This window comes from Crotalus tigris, unplaced genomic scaffold (genome assembly GCF_016545835.1).
Source record: "Crotalus tigris isolate CLP2741 ecotype Arizona unplaced genomic scaffold, ASM1654583v1 scf7180000024370.6872682, whole genome shotgun sequence".
NCBI lineage: Eukaryota > Metazoa > Chordata > Lepidosauria > Squamata > Viperidae > Crotalus > Crotalus tigris.
In genome coordinates this window covers 526918-546586 of record NW_024100540.1, presented here as the reverse complement: position 1 = coordinate 546586, position 19669 = coordinate 526918, and the positions used below count along the sequence as shown (strand labels likewise).

At 34.3% G+C, this 19669-nt stretch overlaps 1 protein-coding gene across 2 annotated transcripts in view; it reads left to right on the top strand.

Moving 5' to 3' along the window:
* The window catches only part of ZNF385D (zinc finger protein 385D), a 356261-nt gene extending 341957 nt beyond the window's left edge, over nt 1-14304 (top strand). For both annotated transcript variants that reach the window (XM_039327972.1, XM_039327973.1), the window contains exons 5-8: nt 5273-5506; nt 8846-9024; nt 12086-12187; nt 13982-14304. In XM_039327972.1, coding sequence (XP_039183906.1) covers nt 5273-5506; nt 8846-9024; nt 12086-12187; nt 13982-14215 — 749 coding nt within the window. In that variant the 3' untranslated portion in view covers nt 14216-14304. The remainder of the gene's footprint in view (nt 1-5272; nt 5507-8845; nt 9025-12085; nt 12188-13981) is intronic.
* The last annotated feature ends 5365 nt before the right edge of the window (nt 14305-19669 follow it).

Below are 19669 nucleotides of genomic sequence, written 5' to 3'. Positions count from 1 at the left end.
GAATGGAATGTCTAATCTGGCAAAAATGAAAGATTTTGGCATACCCTTCTCAGTCAAAACATTATTCTACTCTATTTACTTCTTCTTAGACTCCTCCAAGAGAATGAGCATTTTTCAGAATGATTTTAAAAAGTTATGTTTTCATATGTGTAAAGTATATATTAAGAATTGAATTGATAGATTAATCAATTTGATAATTGTTATAATGACCTTATAAATACATTTATGTTATTGCATAGCTTCATGCTATGAGCCAGCTGCAGCTATTCCTGAGCGAGGAGGCTCTGCTTACAGTCATGATTCCTTAATCACCTCCCATTACTACAACATGCTCTACATGGGGAAGTGCCCTTGAAGAATATTTGGAAGCTTCAGATGATGCTAAACTCAGTCACCTTGGCAGTTACGAGTGCCTGTAATTCAGCACGTGTGACACCCATGCTCAACAAGCTGTATTGATTGCCAGAATGCTTCCACCTGCAATTCAAGGTGCCAGTATTTACCTTTAAAGCCCTTCATTGCTTGGGGATAGTTATTTACAGGACTGCTATATTCAGCTTCCCATTAGAGCCAGCAGGAGAAGCATTCTTTAGATTCCATCTGTTATCATTGAGACAGAGAACAGAGAATTTTTTGTTTTTAATGCCCTCTGGAATATCATTCCCACCCCCCAGGTAGTATCTACCTGGCTGTTCTTTTGCAAAAGCCAGTTGAATACCTGTTTTACCTTTAAGCCTGGGCAAGCACATTTTTTTGTTGCATGAATCACTGTTGTGTGTGATTGGTTGGTTATTTTTCCCAACTGCTATTTATGTTATTTTATAATTCTGGTATATTTTATTATTGTGAGCTGCCCAGTAACATGTATTTGAGATGGACTGTCATGTAAATTAATCTATAAATAAATAATTGTTCCAAGATGATCAGTTGCATTTTGGAATTGGTAATGTAAAAATCAATTCATTTTTATCGATTAATAGGTTTAAAACCAAGAAATTAGTTATGCAAAATTATTTATTAGATAATACATTATAATTATGCATCAATTATGAAGTATTTTGTCCCATATATATACAATTTGATTAGACTCTTTAGCTGCATTGGAAATTCTTGAATTGTTGTTATCATGGGATAGAGCTTTGGATAATTCTAAATCTATACATTTATTTTTATAGACAATTCTTGCAATTGTACATTCCAAATTGCAAGAAATTTGGATTGAAGAGATGGAATACTGTGTATAAATAAGTCAGTAGAGTAGAGCATGTTAAATAAGTATTTCATTATCTTAAGTAAATTTCCTTTTTATTGATATGTTTATTTGAGATTTCAGAAAATGTTTAGTGAAGGTATTGGTATAAACTTCAATATAATGGAAGTGTTATATATGGAGGGGTCATTCACACATATTTTGAAAGCCTGTTCTGCAATTATCCTGCTTTCTTCTTGGCCCTCTTTTTTAAATTCAAGTGCTGCTTGAAACAAAAGTAACTTTTTAATTCCCTTTCCCAGTCTTTAAATGCATGTGTATCTGGTGTGGCAATGTGTAAGAACATTGTTAGGAGTTAGTGACATTTCTCTTCATATTAAGAAAAGACTAGAAATTTAGAATTCATTTTCAGCTAGCCTGCTTGTTTTTCATTCTTGCTTGCTGAACAAAGTAAAAAGGAAGGATATTCGTGTAGCTTCAAAGCTTCTCTTGCTGTGAAGTCTTAGACTTTGATTCCCATCTCAGAGTCATATGCAAGCCAGTCAAGGTCAAATCTTGCAACTGCTTACCATAGCAGGGCCATAAAGTCATGTCACCAGATTTTGATAAAAACTTTGGAATTGATGTTTGTGAGGAGCTTCTGCACACAACCTAGCATTAGTACTGTGGAAACTGGCTTCCAATGGGCTATTTCTGCTGTCGTTGTTAAGAAGCTCCTGACAGTTTATAAGAATATTATTTTGCTTGATATATTATGTTTTGTTTGATTGAGCTAGTAAAGCTTAAAATCTCTTTATTTACTGGAGTCTTCATTTTCTTTGGATCCAAAAGAACCAATTGCCTGGGCACCTGATCACTACCCTGACACTTAGCAAAACAGCATCCAAATCATGTTTTGATGTAACCGGTGATTTGAAGTGTTAAAGAACACCAACTAGAATTAATCAAATGAGTACAGAGTACAGAGCAACAAAGAGAACAGAGAAGAGCAACAATGATGATTAGGGGACTGGAGGCTAAAGCATATAAGGAACTGTTGCTGGAATTGGGTATGTCTAGTTTAATGAAGAGAAGGACGAGCGGGGACATGATAGCAGTGTTCCAATATCTCAGGGGCTGCCACAAAGAAGAGGGAGTCAAGCTATTTTCCAAGGCGCCTGAAGGCAGGACAAGTAGCAATGGGTGGAAACTAAGCAAGGAGAGAAGCAACCTAGAACTAAGGAGAAACTTCCTGACAGTTAGAACAATTAACCAGTGGAACAACCTGCCTCCAGAAGCAGTGAATGTTCCAACAGTAGAAGTTTTAAAGAAGAGACTGGACAGCCATTTGTCCGAGATGATATAGGGTTTCCTGCCTGAGCAGGGGGTTGGACTAGATGACCTCCAAGGTCCCTTCCAACTTTATGAAGAAGAAGAAGAAGAAGAAGAAGAAGAAGAAGAAGAAGAAGAAGAAGAAGAAGAAGAAGAAGAAGAAGAAGAAGAAGAAGAAGAAGAAGAAGAAGAAGAAGAAGAAGAAGAAGAAGAAGAAAGGCAGTAGGCGAATTAAAGAAAGGAATAAATTGTCTCTTCCCTCTCTTTTCCCTATACTTTCTATCTTTTCCCTCAGCATATGATTGACTGCTCTAATTATATTTCATGATTATATCTTCTGTCTATAGGGTTTCACCTCTAAAATTGTTACAGCTAATTGTCTCCCTAAATGGAGAGATAACTTACAATTAAATTATGTTGGAATTGTAGAACTAAACATTTCAGAAGGTGAATTATGGAATGAAGGAAGAAGAATATATTCTAGACTTTATAAATAGCAGGTAAACATTTTGAAGATAGTTGTCTCTTTTGTTTCTTCACCAGAGTATTGGTGGTGAACTTATATTATTTCAATGTGGGATGGATTTCTCAGGTTTAGTTTCAAGAGCTCAACTTTAAACACTCTTTCCCATTTCTGAAAGTGAAATGTTAGAATGATTCAGGAATGGGCTGAAACAATTTTCCCTTTCAGTTTTTTTGTTCTATTTTTTTCTAAATGTTTATTTTCTCTTTCTTTTAAGACACAGGTTGTGTGGTGTTCAAGTACTCTGGTTGCAAAAGCAGAACTAACAGCCCCTGGAAGAAATAATAATGAAAATAATAATAGATCAGCTGCCACTACAGTGTATCTGAAATTATTTTAAAAGTTACTTAGGAACTTGTCTAAAGCAGAGAAGATTGACACTAAAATTAAAGGGCAGAAGTGTAATTCTAAGAGTAATTTTTGAGACTAAAGCTGTGATTGGAGTAGATGTGTTGGCTCCTATGTAATCTTAAAAAGATTTTCCTAATTTCATGCACTGCAATTCCACCAAGTTATATTTGTTAGTTTAAAGGTCCTGGAAGAAAAGAATTACAGTAGATTGAAGAATTGGCTTTGTTGAACATTATTTATCTTTTTCTTTGTACCGTTTTCTCCATTTAAGTAAATCTGCAAAGAAAAAAAAAATGTATTTGTTGCCTTCTTTCATGTGAAACTTCCTTTGCATTAAGTCCTTTATCTGGATGCCCATCAAAGAAGCAAAGGTAAAGAACATTTTCTTTTAATGGTGATTTCTCTTATTAAGGATTTATTCCCCTAAGGCTGCTGATGTTAAAAAGTTTATTAGTTTTAAGCCCCAAGTAGCCTTTTTATTACATTTCAGTATTTCTCTGTTGATCCTATTTGAATTTATTATTTATTTTTCTTGACAGTAATCTTTATTTTTGCAGAAGGAGGAGTTGGAAATTTTCATTTATTTCAAGTAAAATAAATTATACATCAGTGAATTGGTGTGGAAGGAGTGATTAAGCACTTATCCTTAATGTGCTTTCCCTCCCTGTGCTTTCACTACTGCTGCTTCAAAAGCCACAAAAACTATCCATCCACAAATTTAACAATATGTTAATTTGTTTGGGCCAGATAGCTTGACGTTTGATTTGGGGAAGCAATTTATAGGATCTATCATGAAGTTTTTAAATACTACCACAATCTGATATCTATGAGGCAAATCCACTGTATCATTAAAAGAGGGGTAATGCAGGGTTTCTTGGTAATCTATAATATTTTTGTGTGGTTGCAAAGAATTTGTGCAGTTATCAGGACAGGGTTTGCTTTCATGAACACTATTTTCTTGTCTAGCTAGAGACCCAACCCACAGATTGTATAATCTTCCAGACAGGCTAGGCAAACAATATTGGAACATTTAATGTTTTTGCCAAGCTTTCCAGGACATTAAATTGGAATCTGCAGCATGACATTTGATTTTTTCTTATATATTAGAAGTATTATAAAATATTACATGTTTGTGTAGAACACACACATTTACAAAATTTGTTTCATTTTCTGACATAAATTATTTATATGTTGGCTTATCTCCTAAGAAAGAATGACCAGGAAAAAGCCTTTTGAATGAATTTATTATGTTCAGCGACATTTTATGAAGGGCTCTTTGACTGAAGTAGATTAATGGCAAGTATTATTCACTTGGCATCCATTTTCTATTTTATGATCAATCTTAGTGCAAGTGGCTGAATGTAAGCTACCAGCAATATTTTCCCCATTTCCTAATTTCCAGCAACCCTGCCACTGAATGATTAACAAGCAGTAATGTTGCATGGCTAGGGACAGTGGATTGTAGTTGTTATTATTTTATATTTATAGAGATAAAATGATAGTAACAGAATAACAGAATTACAGAGTTGCAAGTGACCTTGGATATCTTCTAGTCCAACCCCCTGCTCAGGCAGGAAGTGTTTACCATTTCAGACAACTGATTGTCTAATCTCTTCTTAAAAACCTCCAATGTTGGAGCACCCACAACTTAAGGAGGCAATAATTCCATAGATAAATTTTTCTAACTGACAGAATCTAGTAAAGACTAAAAATCTCTATTAAAGTCCATATTGTTGTTATGATACTTCTTGGAAGGTTTCTTTTTTTTCAGTTTAAACCACTTCTCATGACAAGTTTCTTATTACACCCAATGTTTGCAGAATTGTAATGAAGAAATAAATGTTTAACTTATTTTTTTGTTTCAATCTGTAAAACAGATAGTACAACAGAAGCACCAGCAATATCAACATCTCCAGCTATTGAAATTCGGAAGAACAGTGTAACAATGACTGAAATCACCTCAAAAATTGAAAAAATTCCCTCCACTGCCACCAGCAGTAGTGTGGGCTCCTTAGGAGAGACAGAAGAAGAAAAGGCCAAACGATTGCTTTATTGTTCACTATGCAAAGTTGCTGTCAACTCTGCCTCCCAGCTGGAGGCACACAACAGTGGTAAGATTGAGCTTTTCAGATGGCTTGCAGAAGAGAAAGCTAGAAATTCTATGAATTTATTAACAATTAAATGACAAAAATGACAAGAAAAGAAATCCATTATAAAAAGGGAAAGCAGAACCTTTTGATCCATAGAAGTAATCAGATTCCTTCTTCAAATACCAGTTTTCAATCCTGCTGAAACATTTGATTGCATGAACTGAATACTGTTTTAGAGGAAAGGAAAGCAGAATAGGGCTGGATGTATAACATTAAGCAGAATTAGAAAGAGGCACTTGGCTAAATATAAACATACATATAAACATAGATGAACACACATACACACATACAGATCTTAATCAAAATTGTTCTTTTCCATTCTTCAGGACTGACACTTTTCATCAAATGACATATCTTAGATTAATTGATTTCACAACCACATAGAAAGTACCTGTTAAGGAGGTAGTATGAACAATCTAACTAGATGTATGTCATAATGCAGAACATATATTTAAAACATAACTGAAAATCTTTAAAGGAAAAAAAATCCCTCATATTCAAACCATAGTTTCTCCTCTTCTCTTGGACTTGAGTTCTGCCAACTATTTTACCTACTACTGTTAAGCTACAATCTAATTCAGCTGATTCAGTGAAAGTGATACAACTTGCAAGCTATGATCCACTGAGTATTAGAACAATAAAATAAAACCAATATAATAAAAATGTCAATAATACAATTTAGCCTTTAAACCCACCATTTATTTTAGTCATTCAAATATTTAAGCTAATATAATATAGCTAATAACTACAAGTATTTCTTTTACTTATATATTTGAGATTATTTTATGCGGTCAACCATTTTTCATTCATCAAATTTAGACTGAATTTATTATAGCATCATTATTTTCTTTTTTTCATTTTTCAATCTTGTTATTTTTATTTTGTACATAGTTTTCAAGATGTTTATAGGCCCCCCAAATAATCCTTCTCGAATTTTCCATATTTTATGTATTCTATGTATACATTTATTTGTTAGATTTATATTCTGCCTTTTCTCCAGAAGATCAAGGAGCCATATATAGCATTCATTCCTCTGATTTTCCCTTCAGAGCATCTTATAAATTAGGTTAGATTGGGCTGAGTTTGACTGGCCAAATCCAGTGAGCTTTCTAGCTGAGGTGAACTTGTAACTGGGTCTTCTTAGTTCTAGTTTTATATTGGCATCATCTGTATTCAGTCATTAAGACACTGTATCAAACTCCTGTATTCTTCTTCAATGTTTTTAAAACTATGAGAAAATTTGCCTTTGATTTTATATTCAGCATTCAATGACAAATATGTAGCATGCATCTGAAATATAACTTTCTCTACATCACATCTTGGTTTCTTTTCCCAAAGGCATGAATTTATCAGTGCAGGTTTTGAAGCAGAAACTGTTTCAAGACAGATACTGCAGATTAATTGTTGTATTATTCAGCACCACCTTGTGTTGCCATATTTCATTTCAATGAATGGTACCATTCTATTTGGAAAGAAATTCTTGATGCATGTCTTTCATTACCTTGATACCCCCCCCTACTTGTAATATATCAATGGAAATGTTGAACATGACAAAATTAGTTAATTTGGTCCAAATCATATGAAATACCTTGTTTTAAAATTACAATTCATTTGTCATGTATACAAAACAGGTACTTTTGTGAATGGTGTTTTATAAATTTAAATGACACCAGCAGCATGTACTTAGAACACTTCTTTGTAAGTTTTATCTCATTTATATAAATAATTGTTCATATATATTAGTATTTATTTAATATTAAATTTGATTTGCAACAGTGAGCATATTAATATTGCTTTCAACTTTTAATAAAATCTATCATAGCATTTATTAAATATGTATGACCATATCTATATGGTTTTGATGTTTTTAGAATCAATATTAGATTACATTGGATTACTTTTCCTTCTCTGTGGAAAGAAAGTTGTGATTTTTTAAATGATGTTTTATTGCATGGGGTTTTTTTGCAAAGAATGAGTGATATCACATATATACACACTGTTGTTATTTCAGTAGCTTGCTCAAATTATCTGTAATCTCTGAAAATTGTTTTACTTTCATTGATTAAATAAGCTGAAAAAGAGATCTGTTTGGGATCTGGAGTTTGCAAATTGAGAAATTCCCATCAGCAGTAATCTTTATAAATATGGATATTGCTTTGGGATTCACAAGGATTTTGTGTACTTACTGCCAAACCTTTGTCAAATGTTTGTAATAATAATTATTGTTTAAATTGTCATGACAAATACTAACTTTGCATCCCCTTCTTTAAAAATGAAAAATATAAAGATATATGGAGTCCTGGGAATTTTCCTCTGTTGGAGAAACAGTGGCATGGAACGGAATAGACTTTTATTGTAAATAATTTAGTTTTTAGAAGCAATATTTTTCCTGATAATGACTTCTAGAAGTAAACCATACATTCTTTTTTAAAAGGATGACTTTGTTACTATTTAGGTTTCATTTCTCCCAATGGAATGTGGGCATTGTCAAAAAGGTGTTTTGAGATACTGCCAATTCCTTCACTAGCAGCAGGTTTTCAAAATTATTATTAATAATCCAGTTAGAATATGTGGCAGTGATTCAAACCAATGTCCGAATGATTTTATCTTTTTGCGGGAGGACATGTTTAATTGGCAGCTGGTGATCAAAATAAAGTCTTCACTTAACTTCTCACACACTTTACTAAAGACTGATGACAGCTTCTTTAGCATAAAAGTTGAGAAAAGGATAACTTGGGGCCCATTAGTTATATGTGACTTTGGGGAAATTAAAATTATATCACCAGTGTATGGAAATAAATAACTAAATTATGGAACCATAACTTCCCAGGTTTGTATATGAAATTAAAATCACTTAGATAGCATTGCTATATGGATAGACAATATTAATATGATTACAATATTAATATTGTTATAGGGTTTCCTGCCTGAGCAGGGAGTTGGACTAGATGACCTCCAAGGTCCCTTCTTTTTTATTATTATTATTATTATTATTATTATTATTATTATTATTATTATTATTATTAATCAAATCAATATGGAGAATTACATATTCTACAGATTTATGGGTACATAAAAAAATTACCTGAGATAGAATCTGAGGTATAGCTAGAACAACCTTCCCATTCTTTAAATTCCTTAAATATGAGAACTTTGTAACATTCTCAACTATGACTATAGTGCTAAACAATCCTGAAAATTAAAATCCCCACATGTTGGAGAAAGATAATCCGGAGGAAGATGAAAGATTTATTCAAATATTTTTCTAAGATTATTCTTTTATATGTTTGACATCTTTAGGCACAAAGCACAAAACTATGCTAGAAGCCCGTAATGGGAGTGGAACCATCAAAGCTTTTCCTAGGACAGGTGTCAAAGGAAAAGGACCTATCAATAAAGGAAATACAGGACTTCAGAACAAAACATTTCACTGTGAAATTTGTGATGTGCACGTGAACTCTGAAACACAACTTAAACAGGTATTAAAGTTTGGCAATGTATGCCTTTTATTGCTCCGAAGCTTTGGAAGTTCAAGGTTCTTAGGTAGGGATCAATAAAGCTGCCAATTTTTAGGAGATTATGGGGGCCACTGATGCGATTATAATCATGCTCTGCAATTTGTCAAGAATGACTGGTGCTTTCCAGTTTTGCTGCAATTTCTGCAACAATATTGTAATTCCAGGAGATTCTTACATTGACACAGATGCCCACAGTATTTTCAACTATAAAAATGAAAGGTAACACATCTATCTGAGTGCCTCCAGACTACGTCTCCATATGTTAAAACATTATGGTGTGTGAATCAATTATATGATTCTTTGATTTCTTACCAACAGGACAGAGTAGTGCAAACTAGAGAAATGGACATTTCAACCAAACCTGCTGCTCGGTTCAGCAAGGTATCACATCTCTGAAAAGTGTATCATGTACATTTCACATCCCTTTCTACCCTTCTGAACAGACGGCACATTTGCTGGATTGCTTCCAAAGCCACAAGGCATGTTTCTAAACAGTTTGCACAGTCATGCCATATGGTTCATGATGATTTTGTGGATGATGATTTGTTTTGCTGAATTATATTTTTGTTAAACTGTCACATGTTGACAATTATTTCAACTTAAATTATTCTAGAATGACATAATGTACCCTTGTGTTCTGTTATTTTACTTGCCCCAGGTCTTTTGCAGAAAAATGGATATTTTGATGAATATGTATTGTTCTAGAAACAGATTCTTTTCTAGGCAAGAAGTATCAAATTAGGCCCAGTAAGCTATACTCTTCCCCCTCAAAATTAGAAATCCTATGAATCTTACAATGTTATTTTTATAGATGTTCTCATATCTGTAATCACATTGTGTGTGTGTGTGTGTGTGTGTATAATCTTAGAGAGCATTATCTTGAGGAAAGACTAACTTAGGCTCTGGGAATAGTATATAGAATATTTATTTAGTTCAAAATCAATGAAACACACTTTAAAGTAAGCACTTACCACACAATTTAAAATATGTTTATGCAGTAACCTCCTACTGAGAGACACTGCCTATATAACAGGACATGGCATTCACACGCCCTAGATCACAAAGATAGTAGCTAAAAAAGAGCAAAAGAAAAAGACACTGATCTAACATTTGCTTGTGTGTCTCAGCTTTATAATCATGCTACTGACATAGTTTCCAGTTTGTGGATTTGTTGTTCTAAAATGGTGGGATATTTCTCTGTGGGATGAGGTGCTACAGATAAATTGTTTGTCCTACAGATGCAAGTGCCATAGAGAACAATTTAAGGCAAGTACTATTTATTCGCATAGATAAAATTCAGTAGTTAAGAGATCAAGGCAGTTTGTGGTATATAGCCCAGTTCCCAAGTGTCACATAAGGGTTTCTTATAGGAAGCATAAATCACCAAACCTAAGGGAAATAGGCTCTTGAGTCTTTAACAACTGAACAAAAAGAGGACATTTTAATGAAACATTTGTTCTGCAGGAAGAGCATTCTATATCTTCTTAAATAGTGTACTTTTCATTAAAGTTATTATATTTGCCATCATTACATAAGCCCATCTTTTAAAAATGCCTGTTTTATTACTGATTTATCATTTATTGATGTTGAAGATTGTGGCACTTCAGGATGTATTCCTTGTACAACAGTTTACAAAATATACTGGGCTGTTGCATAGCTCATTCATGGCTCCAAGTGCCAATGGATTGCTTTTGATTGTATTCCCCATTGTGTGTCTGCTTACTCTCTTGTAATCCCTTCCTCACTAATAAATGCAAATAGAAATTAGTTTATTATTTCCCTTCTAATTATTCCAATGATGTGGAAACCAGGAAAAAGGGAAGCTGAGGTAAAATCTTTAGGAGACAAACAAAAGCAGATGTGAAATGAGTTAGTCATTCAGTTACAGGCAGGCAAACAGCTACCTCAGCTTTTTGGTGATTACTCCAAAGGTGAGGGAAGGGGTAGGGAATGGGAAAAAGGAAAGTACAGTAGCAGTCATATAATTTCCCACTTAGCACCCACTTTGCTTAGCAATAGAGCGCTAGTTCCAATTGAAGTCATTAAGTTAGAAGTCCCTGTATTAGACTAGTGAGATTATTTATCAATGAGCTGATCATATGGAGATTCTCAGTCATCCAGGTCACGGTTGTCCCAACATCTGGAGGCAACTAGAGTTTCTTGATTTTCTTTGAAGATGTTTTGCTTCTCATCCAAGAACTTCTTTAGCATTGACTAGATGGTGGGTAATGGAAGGTTTTATATTCCTTACAGATAGCTGGTCATTTGCATTCTTTTAGACAGTCATTGATGCCACCTTATCTTATCTGTGTTATCAAGGTCATCTGAGTAGTCCAAATGGATGTGGAGCTTTCTTGGCTGCAGGATGTTTTCTGCCCTGTGTTCCTTCACTGTTGAAGACAGGTGCAGGATGTTGGGGATAAGTCTGTGTTGTCTTTATTTCAAACTGAAGAACAAATGGTTCCTGCAGTCTGCAATGTTTTCTTGAAATCCATTTATACTCCCACACCCTTTGAAAGGTGTTCATCCCAAAGTGCATAGCTAAATGTCTATGGAGATTCTCAGTCATCCTGGTCATGGTTGTCCCATAAATCCTTCCAATCCCCACCATCCTGTCAGAGTTGAAGAAGCTTCTTGGATGAGAAGCAAAACAAGAAACTCCAGTTGCTCCTGAAAAAGCCCCTTTGGGACAATGAGCTGATCCTAAGTTCCCAAATAGTTTTCCATTTAAGATATTTATAAAACCAGACCTTGTTAATTTTATATGGCATATAACCCATGTGTTCATGATTTCAGATCAACCAGAAAAACAGATGAATAGATTTATGATTAAAATCTATTCATCTATTTTTCTGGTTTATTTATTTATGGTAAAAAATAGATAAAAAGATTTATCATTGTGCATGGTTTTAAAATAGGACAAACTGTTTTTTTTCAAATGAGCCAAAAGTATTGTGTTGAAGTCAGTAAATAATGTCATTTGAAGAAAAGTAGTAATAAAGAGTGTTTTGCTTTCAAACAGCACATAAGCAGTAGAAGGCACAAAGACAGAGCTGCTGGGAAACCTCCGAAACCCAAATACAGTCCCTATAACAAACTCCAAAAAGGAACACACCCACTTGGGGTAAGCAAGTTTTGGACATAGTATTATTGATAATATAATTTGAACTACAATTCTAATAGTGTTATGGAACTCCATCTCTCTAGGTTAACTGACAACCCTTGAATAACCTTACATTTCCTTGATTGAAAATAAGCCACATCATAAGCTAGCCATTCCTCATCCTTCCCAGGTTAAATATATTTTTTCTTATGAAAAGGAACTAACCAGAAAGAAAGAGGGAAGGGGCAATGGAAAATGTTGTTTCAAGATAAAATATCCACCTGACTGTTGAGCTTTTCCAAGCATTCATTTGGAAACTCCAAGAATCTAATTAATTTGGGCAAGGGGTATTCAAAGCTTATCCAGCACTGATATGGAGAATGCAAAAGAAAAAAAAAGAGCTTGAGTAATTAAATAACCAGAATATAGTATTTGGATGAAAACTCCACTCACATAACAGACTGCTAGTGATACCACTCATATTTTCTAATCAGAATTATTTTCCACTGAATTATAGTGTTTACTCCAGGTAAATGAGTTCACAACCAGGAAACTGTGATTTGTTTGGTGTACTGTCTTTCCTTTGCATAGTCCTTTTTATGATACTGAAATTTTGCTCATATTTCTGTAGAAGAATGTTATTAAAAAATCAAATAAATAAGAAGAAATCAGTGTAATGATGGTTAACTATAAGAATAGGGTATGCAATTGTTTTTTCAGCAGAAGGCCAAATTCACTGTGTGCTAAAAAAAAAAAAAATAGCCAGAGGTGAAACAAATTGGGGGAAGTCAGAATAAAAACTCTATTTTATTAATTAACTAACTACTTAATTAAGGATAAGGACCATGTGCTTTGGAGAGTGGGAATGAATATTAATGTTTCACCTGAAGTCACATCTATATCACAAAGCAAGTGAAGCCCATGTTCATCCATCAGGATTGTTTTCCACTTTCTATAAGTGAAGCCAAGTGGCCCAGCTTGCTTCACGATTTTGCTTCAAGGGAATACATTGCTTATTAATATCTGTCTGTCTTTCTGTCTGTCTGTCTGTCTTTCATCTATCTATCTATTTTTATTCCACCTTTCTTATTTTTGTAAATAATTCATGGTGATGAACTTATAGAATATTCCTTCCTATTTTATCCACAACAAAAAGTCTATGAAGTGGGCTGGGCTGAGAGGGAGAGACTGACCCAAGATCTCCCAACTGGCTTTCATGCCTAAAGCAGGATTAGAATTTACAATCTCCTGGTTTCTAGCCTAGTGACTAAACTGGCTTCACTGAAAGCTTCATTGATGAAATCCCTCCTGAAATTTCATATGCTCTTAATAGAATTCTCATTCCATACATTATTTCCTTTGGTCACATAAAAAGTTATGTTTGGGAACATGATGGGATCTTGCATTTTGCACTTCTGCTGTTAAAAGACAGCTTGTTTGCAAAAAGTTAATAGGGAAATGGAGATAATTGAAAATGGGATAATTGAAAATGAACAGTGCATATTCTTTGCTTGTCCCAAATGAGAACCTTTTCATAGCAATTCATAAACATGCTTTGTTAGTATAAAATCTGTAAATGTTAATTATCAGAATATACTGAGTTTCTGATTCCTTATATATTCCTTATATTCCTTCTGTTGCTCTTGTTTACTTATTTTCATTTTTTAAATATTTTATTTTCCTTTAAGACCTTTGATTTATGTTTCCTTTTGCAATATAATCAAGTATATTAGATATTTTTTCATAAAAAATAATCTTCAGTGTTTGTGATTTGAACAAATAACATTCTTTGTTATGTTTTCCCTCCTTTTTCAGGTTAAACTTGTATTTTCAAAAGAAGTTGCAAAACCTGTAGCTCCACGGATACTCCCCAACCCACTGGCAGCTGCAGCAGCTGCTGCTGCTGTGGCTGTAAATTCCCCTTTCAGTCTTCGAACAGCCCCACCAGCTACTCTTTTTCAGACTTCTGCACTTCCTCCATCACTTCTTCGACCCGCCCCTGGACCTATACGGACGACCCACACACCTGTCCTGTTTGCTCCATATTGAACTCCATCAATGAATTAAATGTACTGCAATAATTTTTCAGAGCAAAAGCAAACAAGGACAATGACCTATGCAGTGTTAATGTATTGTGATTGAGATTTTATATATATATATATATATATATATATATATATATATATATATATATATATATATATATATATATATATACACACACACACACACACACACACACATACATACATACATACATACACACACACGTATGTATGTATTGATAGCGATCTTAATCAAGAAGGGAAAGTGATCACATATTCTTCCAATGAGAATCTTACAAGGTATCCCGCAACATTGATTGTGTGTGTGTGTGTGTGTGTGTGTGTGTGTGTTTGTGTGTATGCAAAATGAATATTCATATATGTAGTAAAAAATCTATGTGTATGTATACAAATACAAATACACATACACACACATATTAGTATTGAAGCAATTTTGATTGTGCTTTTTGGCACAGATCCTGCCTACAGAAACTTTATTGTTTATGAACAACTAAACAGAACTAAACTAAATAGAACAACTAAAGGGCATTAACTGGTTTCAATGTACATAAAATAATTCTTAGAGTAAAAGGGGGAAAGGAACAGAAGTACTGTGAACACTAGTACGCTTAATCAATTCTCCTGACAAGTCAGCATTTCCTTGATATTTATCTGATAAAAATAGATATAATAAATAAAATACTGCAACGTTCATAAACTGAGAAGACATAATTGACATCTTCCTTCTTTGGCAAGTTGCCACAATATTTGTAAGCCTAGGGAGGAATTTTTGGCTGTCACATTGCACACTTTTCCCCTGTGATACACCCTATTCACCACAGCAGAATGTACAATAGAGTAGACAAGCAAATTAAGAAGGCAATGGCAAGCACTTCTGCTTTGTTGTCAAGTAAAGCAAATTGGTAAACCAAACTATATAATTTCCAGGAGTTGAGTATGACTCAAAAGAGATTTTATTTACAGTAGATGTGGATAAGATTGCAAAATTGGCTTCTCTTTGAAATGCAAGACTTTTCAATCAGTTATATCCCCATTTCAGTAGAAACTCTAATCCTGAAAGCCCTTAGTTGCACATTTCGTTCTGAAGGGTTGCCTACCCATCTTGCCTCTTTGCTTCATCACAAGTGGCATTTAACATTTCTCTGTGCTTTAAATGTACTTGTAATATTAAAGAAATTGGATCTGATTGTTCAGGACAGAAGAAAAAGTTCTACTATAGATATATGTTCTTGCGTGCTCAACCTGATTAGGTTTGGGAGACCCAACGTGGCATCTGTGTTATTTGTATCAACCAATCAAAGTACAGGCAGGAGAAATTGATCTTAGTCCATAGTCCAGCAGGTAAAGGAATCAAGGTCCATAACAAGTGATGTAATCTGGCAGTGTTAAGGCAGGGATATATGTATCAACACTACAATTATCTTAAATAGCCCAGTAGTGATCTGAGCTCCTAACATTCTCATGAAACAAGTCACAGATTTCCTTTTCCTTGAGCCAACACTCAATGCTAGCAGTTGCTTTTCACATCACTGAAATGCCATGTCTCCACTTTCTGGAATTTCAAGTTTGCCAAAGTAAAAGAATATTTTGAAATATTCTATGGGAAAAAGTAATACATCTAAAATCAAGTTAAGACTTTAAAATGGATAATGTCATAACAGAAGATATTAGATATTTCAGCAAACTGTGGTAAAAATGATGATTAGACAATGAATAGGTCACAGGATTGGTTATAGAACAAACAAAAGAAACACAGAACATAAAAGATTTGCGAAGAAGTTTGTTTATGTCACATATAGAGATCGTGGTAATAATAAAGTACATTGCTACTGTTGGGATCTAATATAAATCTAAGTTATATTTTATCAGAAAGCCATACTATGTGGACAGATGCAAACCATGGACCAGAAACTTTGCATCTGTCTTATTATCATAACCTTTTACCCTTTATGCCATCTTACAGACCTACTGAAAGGAAAGTCTTTTTGATATGGGATTGTAACCTTAAAGCTGTACGTTCACTGTAAGGCATTAAAAAAATGAAATATTAGAAATCTATAGAGCTATATTGTATATATGTTAGAATTCAAAATAATTTATGAAGAGTAAACTATATGAAATAATTAAATTGAGCCATTCGTTTTTAGAAAAGGGTTATGAAACAGTTGGCAAGAAGTAGCAGAGAGGATGGGAAAGAAATGTACCTCTTCTGAATCTCTGATATTGCTACTGACATTTTATTGAAGAAATTAAATGGTCAGCTGCTCATTTAGAAGCAGCCATTCTGCTATACAATTATGATGCTCACAAGTAGATTTTAGCAAATAGACCACATTTTAAGTTGGTGGAGAGTGGAAGCTTAAAGATTATTCATGAAATACTAGCTATATAAAAGCAATCTTAATAAATTCACCATATTCCTATGTTGTATAGTATCAGTAGTTATTATTTTTATTTTCTGTAATTGTTAGCATACACAGATAAACACCCCATTTAGTACACTAGGCCAGGCAACAGTTCAGCTTTAAAAGGAAAATAATTAGGGAGGAACATTCTCCTTGAATCAGTCTGCTACTCATTAAAACAGCTGTTTCTGTTTCTGGGGTCATGCAGCTACTTTTTCACAACTGTTGGGTTGTTGCTGTCCTTAGCATTTGTCCCACTTATTTGGCAGAGTAAGCTTGTTTTGCATTACATTCACTGCAGTCCGGATGTTGATTTAGGAGACAAAGGGTACTCTAAGGCTTCTAAACTGGTGCCAATGGTAGCCTATTAATCACTATACCTCATGCCATCCTTTTGAAGTAGCCCAGACAAAAAGCACCAATCAAGAGTAATCATATTTAATACTACCTTTGTTGTAAGGTTACAGGAAGTCTGAAGGGATCTTTACCCTCCCTTACTTTATACTTCTAAAACTACAGAGTCCTTTCTGAGATGTTTTCATCATCCTCACCCATCATCCTTCCAATTCATATTTTATTTATAGGAACACTGCCTAGGCTGCTGCCCTTCTTACTGTCTCCCAAGCTTATTCCCTAATATCATTATACTACACTAGTTCTATTCGCAGTTTGCTATGTGATACTAAGAAAAGGCTTGAAGAATTGTTGACAAATATCACATATATAGCTTTAATTTTTCTTTCCAAATCTGAAACTGCATACCCCTAATTAGTAGCGTGATGGTTGGTTTTAGAAAAGCTGGTCTGTCTGTCTCTCTCTCTCTCTCTCTCTCTCTCTCTCTCTCTCTCTCTCTCTCTCTCTCTCTCTCTCTCTCTCTCTCTCTCTCTCTCTCCCTCTCTCTCTCTCTCTCTCTCTCTCTCTCTCTCTCTTTCTCTCTCTCTCTCTCTCTGTGTGTGTGTGTGTATAGATTCTTTTAAGTCTAGATGGAAAATTCCAGAAAAAGTTTGAAAAGGAAAAGAACTTAAGTTCCTGTGGGATTTCCAGATTCAGACAGAGGCAGATACTGGCTAATCAATCAGATGGTAGTAGACAAAGACCAAAAGACAGCAGATAGATGTCACTGCCAATTGATAGCAACATCAGGAAAAAGGAGTATGACAAACTGGAAAAGTATCAGGGTCTGAATGAGGAACTGGGGTGAATGTGGAAAGTAAAAGCCAAAGTGGTCCCAATAGTGGTAGGAGCATTTGCAGAAGGATTTCTTCCATTCTTAGTAGAGCATGGAGATCACTTCTTACATTGTTATAGAGCAGGGGTGTGACACTCGCTGCATCATATGACGTGTCACAACATATCATGACTTTTTTTCCCTTGCCGGAGCTGGGGTGGGTGCAACTTCTGCGTGATGCATCCGGCCCATGGGCCGGCAGTTTGACACCACTGTTATAGAGGAACTCCCAGTCCTCTGGAACAGATTTTTGTAAGTTGAAAGGCTGTAGGAGAAAGAAGGAGATAAGAGAATAGATCATTCCATGAGCAGATTTCTATGGCCGAAATTCTCTATCCAATCCAAATATGTGCCTCTAAACTTCAAAGTGACATGCATTTCTTCAATTCTTATTTTCCAAGAGAACTCCAATAGATTTATTTATAAATATTTCACTTCTGTTATTTGCAACTGTTTGTGCCTTGAAGTTATGTTTACCAGTCTTATACCACATATACAATATGAAGTCAAGGATGTCTGTTTATTTGTGGTTTTTATGTTCTTTCTTTAGGAAGATTGTTCAAGATTGTAATAATAAGTTTAACATTATATTTAAAAATTCATTTTCCAGGTTGCTGAATTAGTCAGTGGTCAGATTTATTGCTATGGAATAATAATATTGAAATTTTATTTTTGGAAATGAACGTGTAAGAAAAAAATGTATGAATGTGAATACACATACCTGCCTCTGATCATATTAATTCACACAGAGACAGGGAATATGTAAGCTTCAAGATATTCAATTGTGTCTCGTCATATCCCATCGCTATATTGGCCAGGGTCAGTGAGAAATGAGGGTATTCAACATTTGGAGGAAGATTGTAATTAGTGTAACTAGATCTGGACTTTAAAACTCTTACAAACCACTTAATATAATTAATTGATACAAACATTCTTAACTTTTTGCTTCCAGCTAGTGATTGCCTAGATCAGGGGTGTCAAATTGGTGGCCTGCAGGCCGGATGTGTCATGTGCAAGCCATGCCCACCCCGGCTCTGCAAAGGCAAAAAATATGTCACGATCCATCACGTCATACAATCAAGTTTGATGCCCATGGCCTAGATCTTTGCAGGTCAAATAATCACATATTTATCCTTAAATTAAACCATTAAAATAAGACCTCAACACAATCTTCTCCAAGCTTCTAGTTGTGTCAGTTTTTCAGTTTTCAATATAGCTAGTTAAAAGTGCAGTCATTTGGAAGAAATCACATTACAGAATGGCCTTGAAGATTCATCTGAATCTAAAATTGAATTTAATCTTAATGTATAGAAATGCTCACTACAAAAGTAGTTACCATATATCTCTAAATATTTTCCAAGTGTTACTAGGAAGATGGAACAGGAGATAACCATTAACGTGTATGGTGGTTATATATAGTAACTATAGAAATATTTTCTTTATAGAAATTGTTGGGATGACACCTCTATGACCACTTTAGAATGTATTCCAATAATTTATTTCAACTTTTTGGTGCAATAAGGATAACAACTGCTGGTGTGTGTATATGTGTCAAAGTTTTTTTTTTCCAGGCTAAGATATCTAAAGTTTTTGTAAACCCACAGAGTCTTTGTTTGTGGCCATAAAAGAGTTTCTGAGAATAAAGCCATAATGTGAGTAGACAGTCCCAGAAATGATTTTTTTTACATGAAATAATATACAAAACTGAGAAGGGAAATGACTGGGAAGAAGGCCTAGGAGAAGGCCCTGGAACATGCTTTTTCTTATTAAAAATATAGCTAAAATAATAATATAAATAAAAATA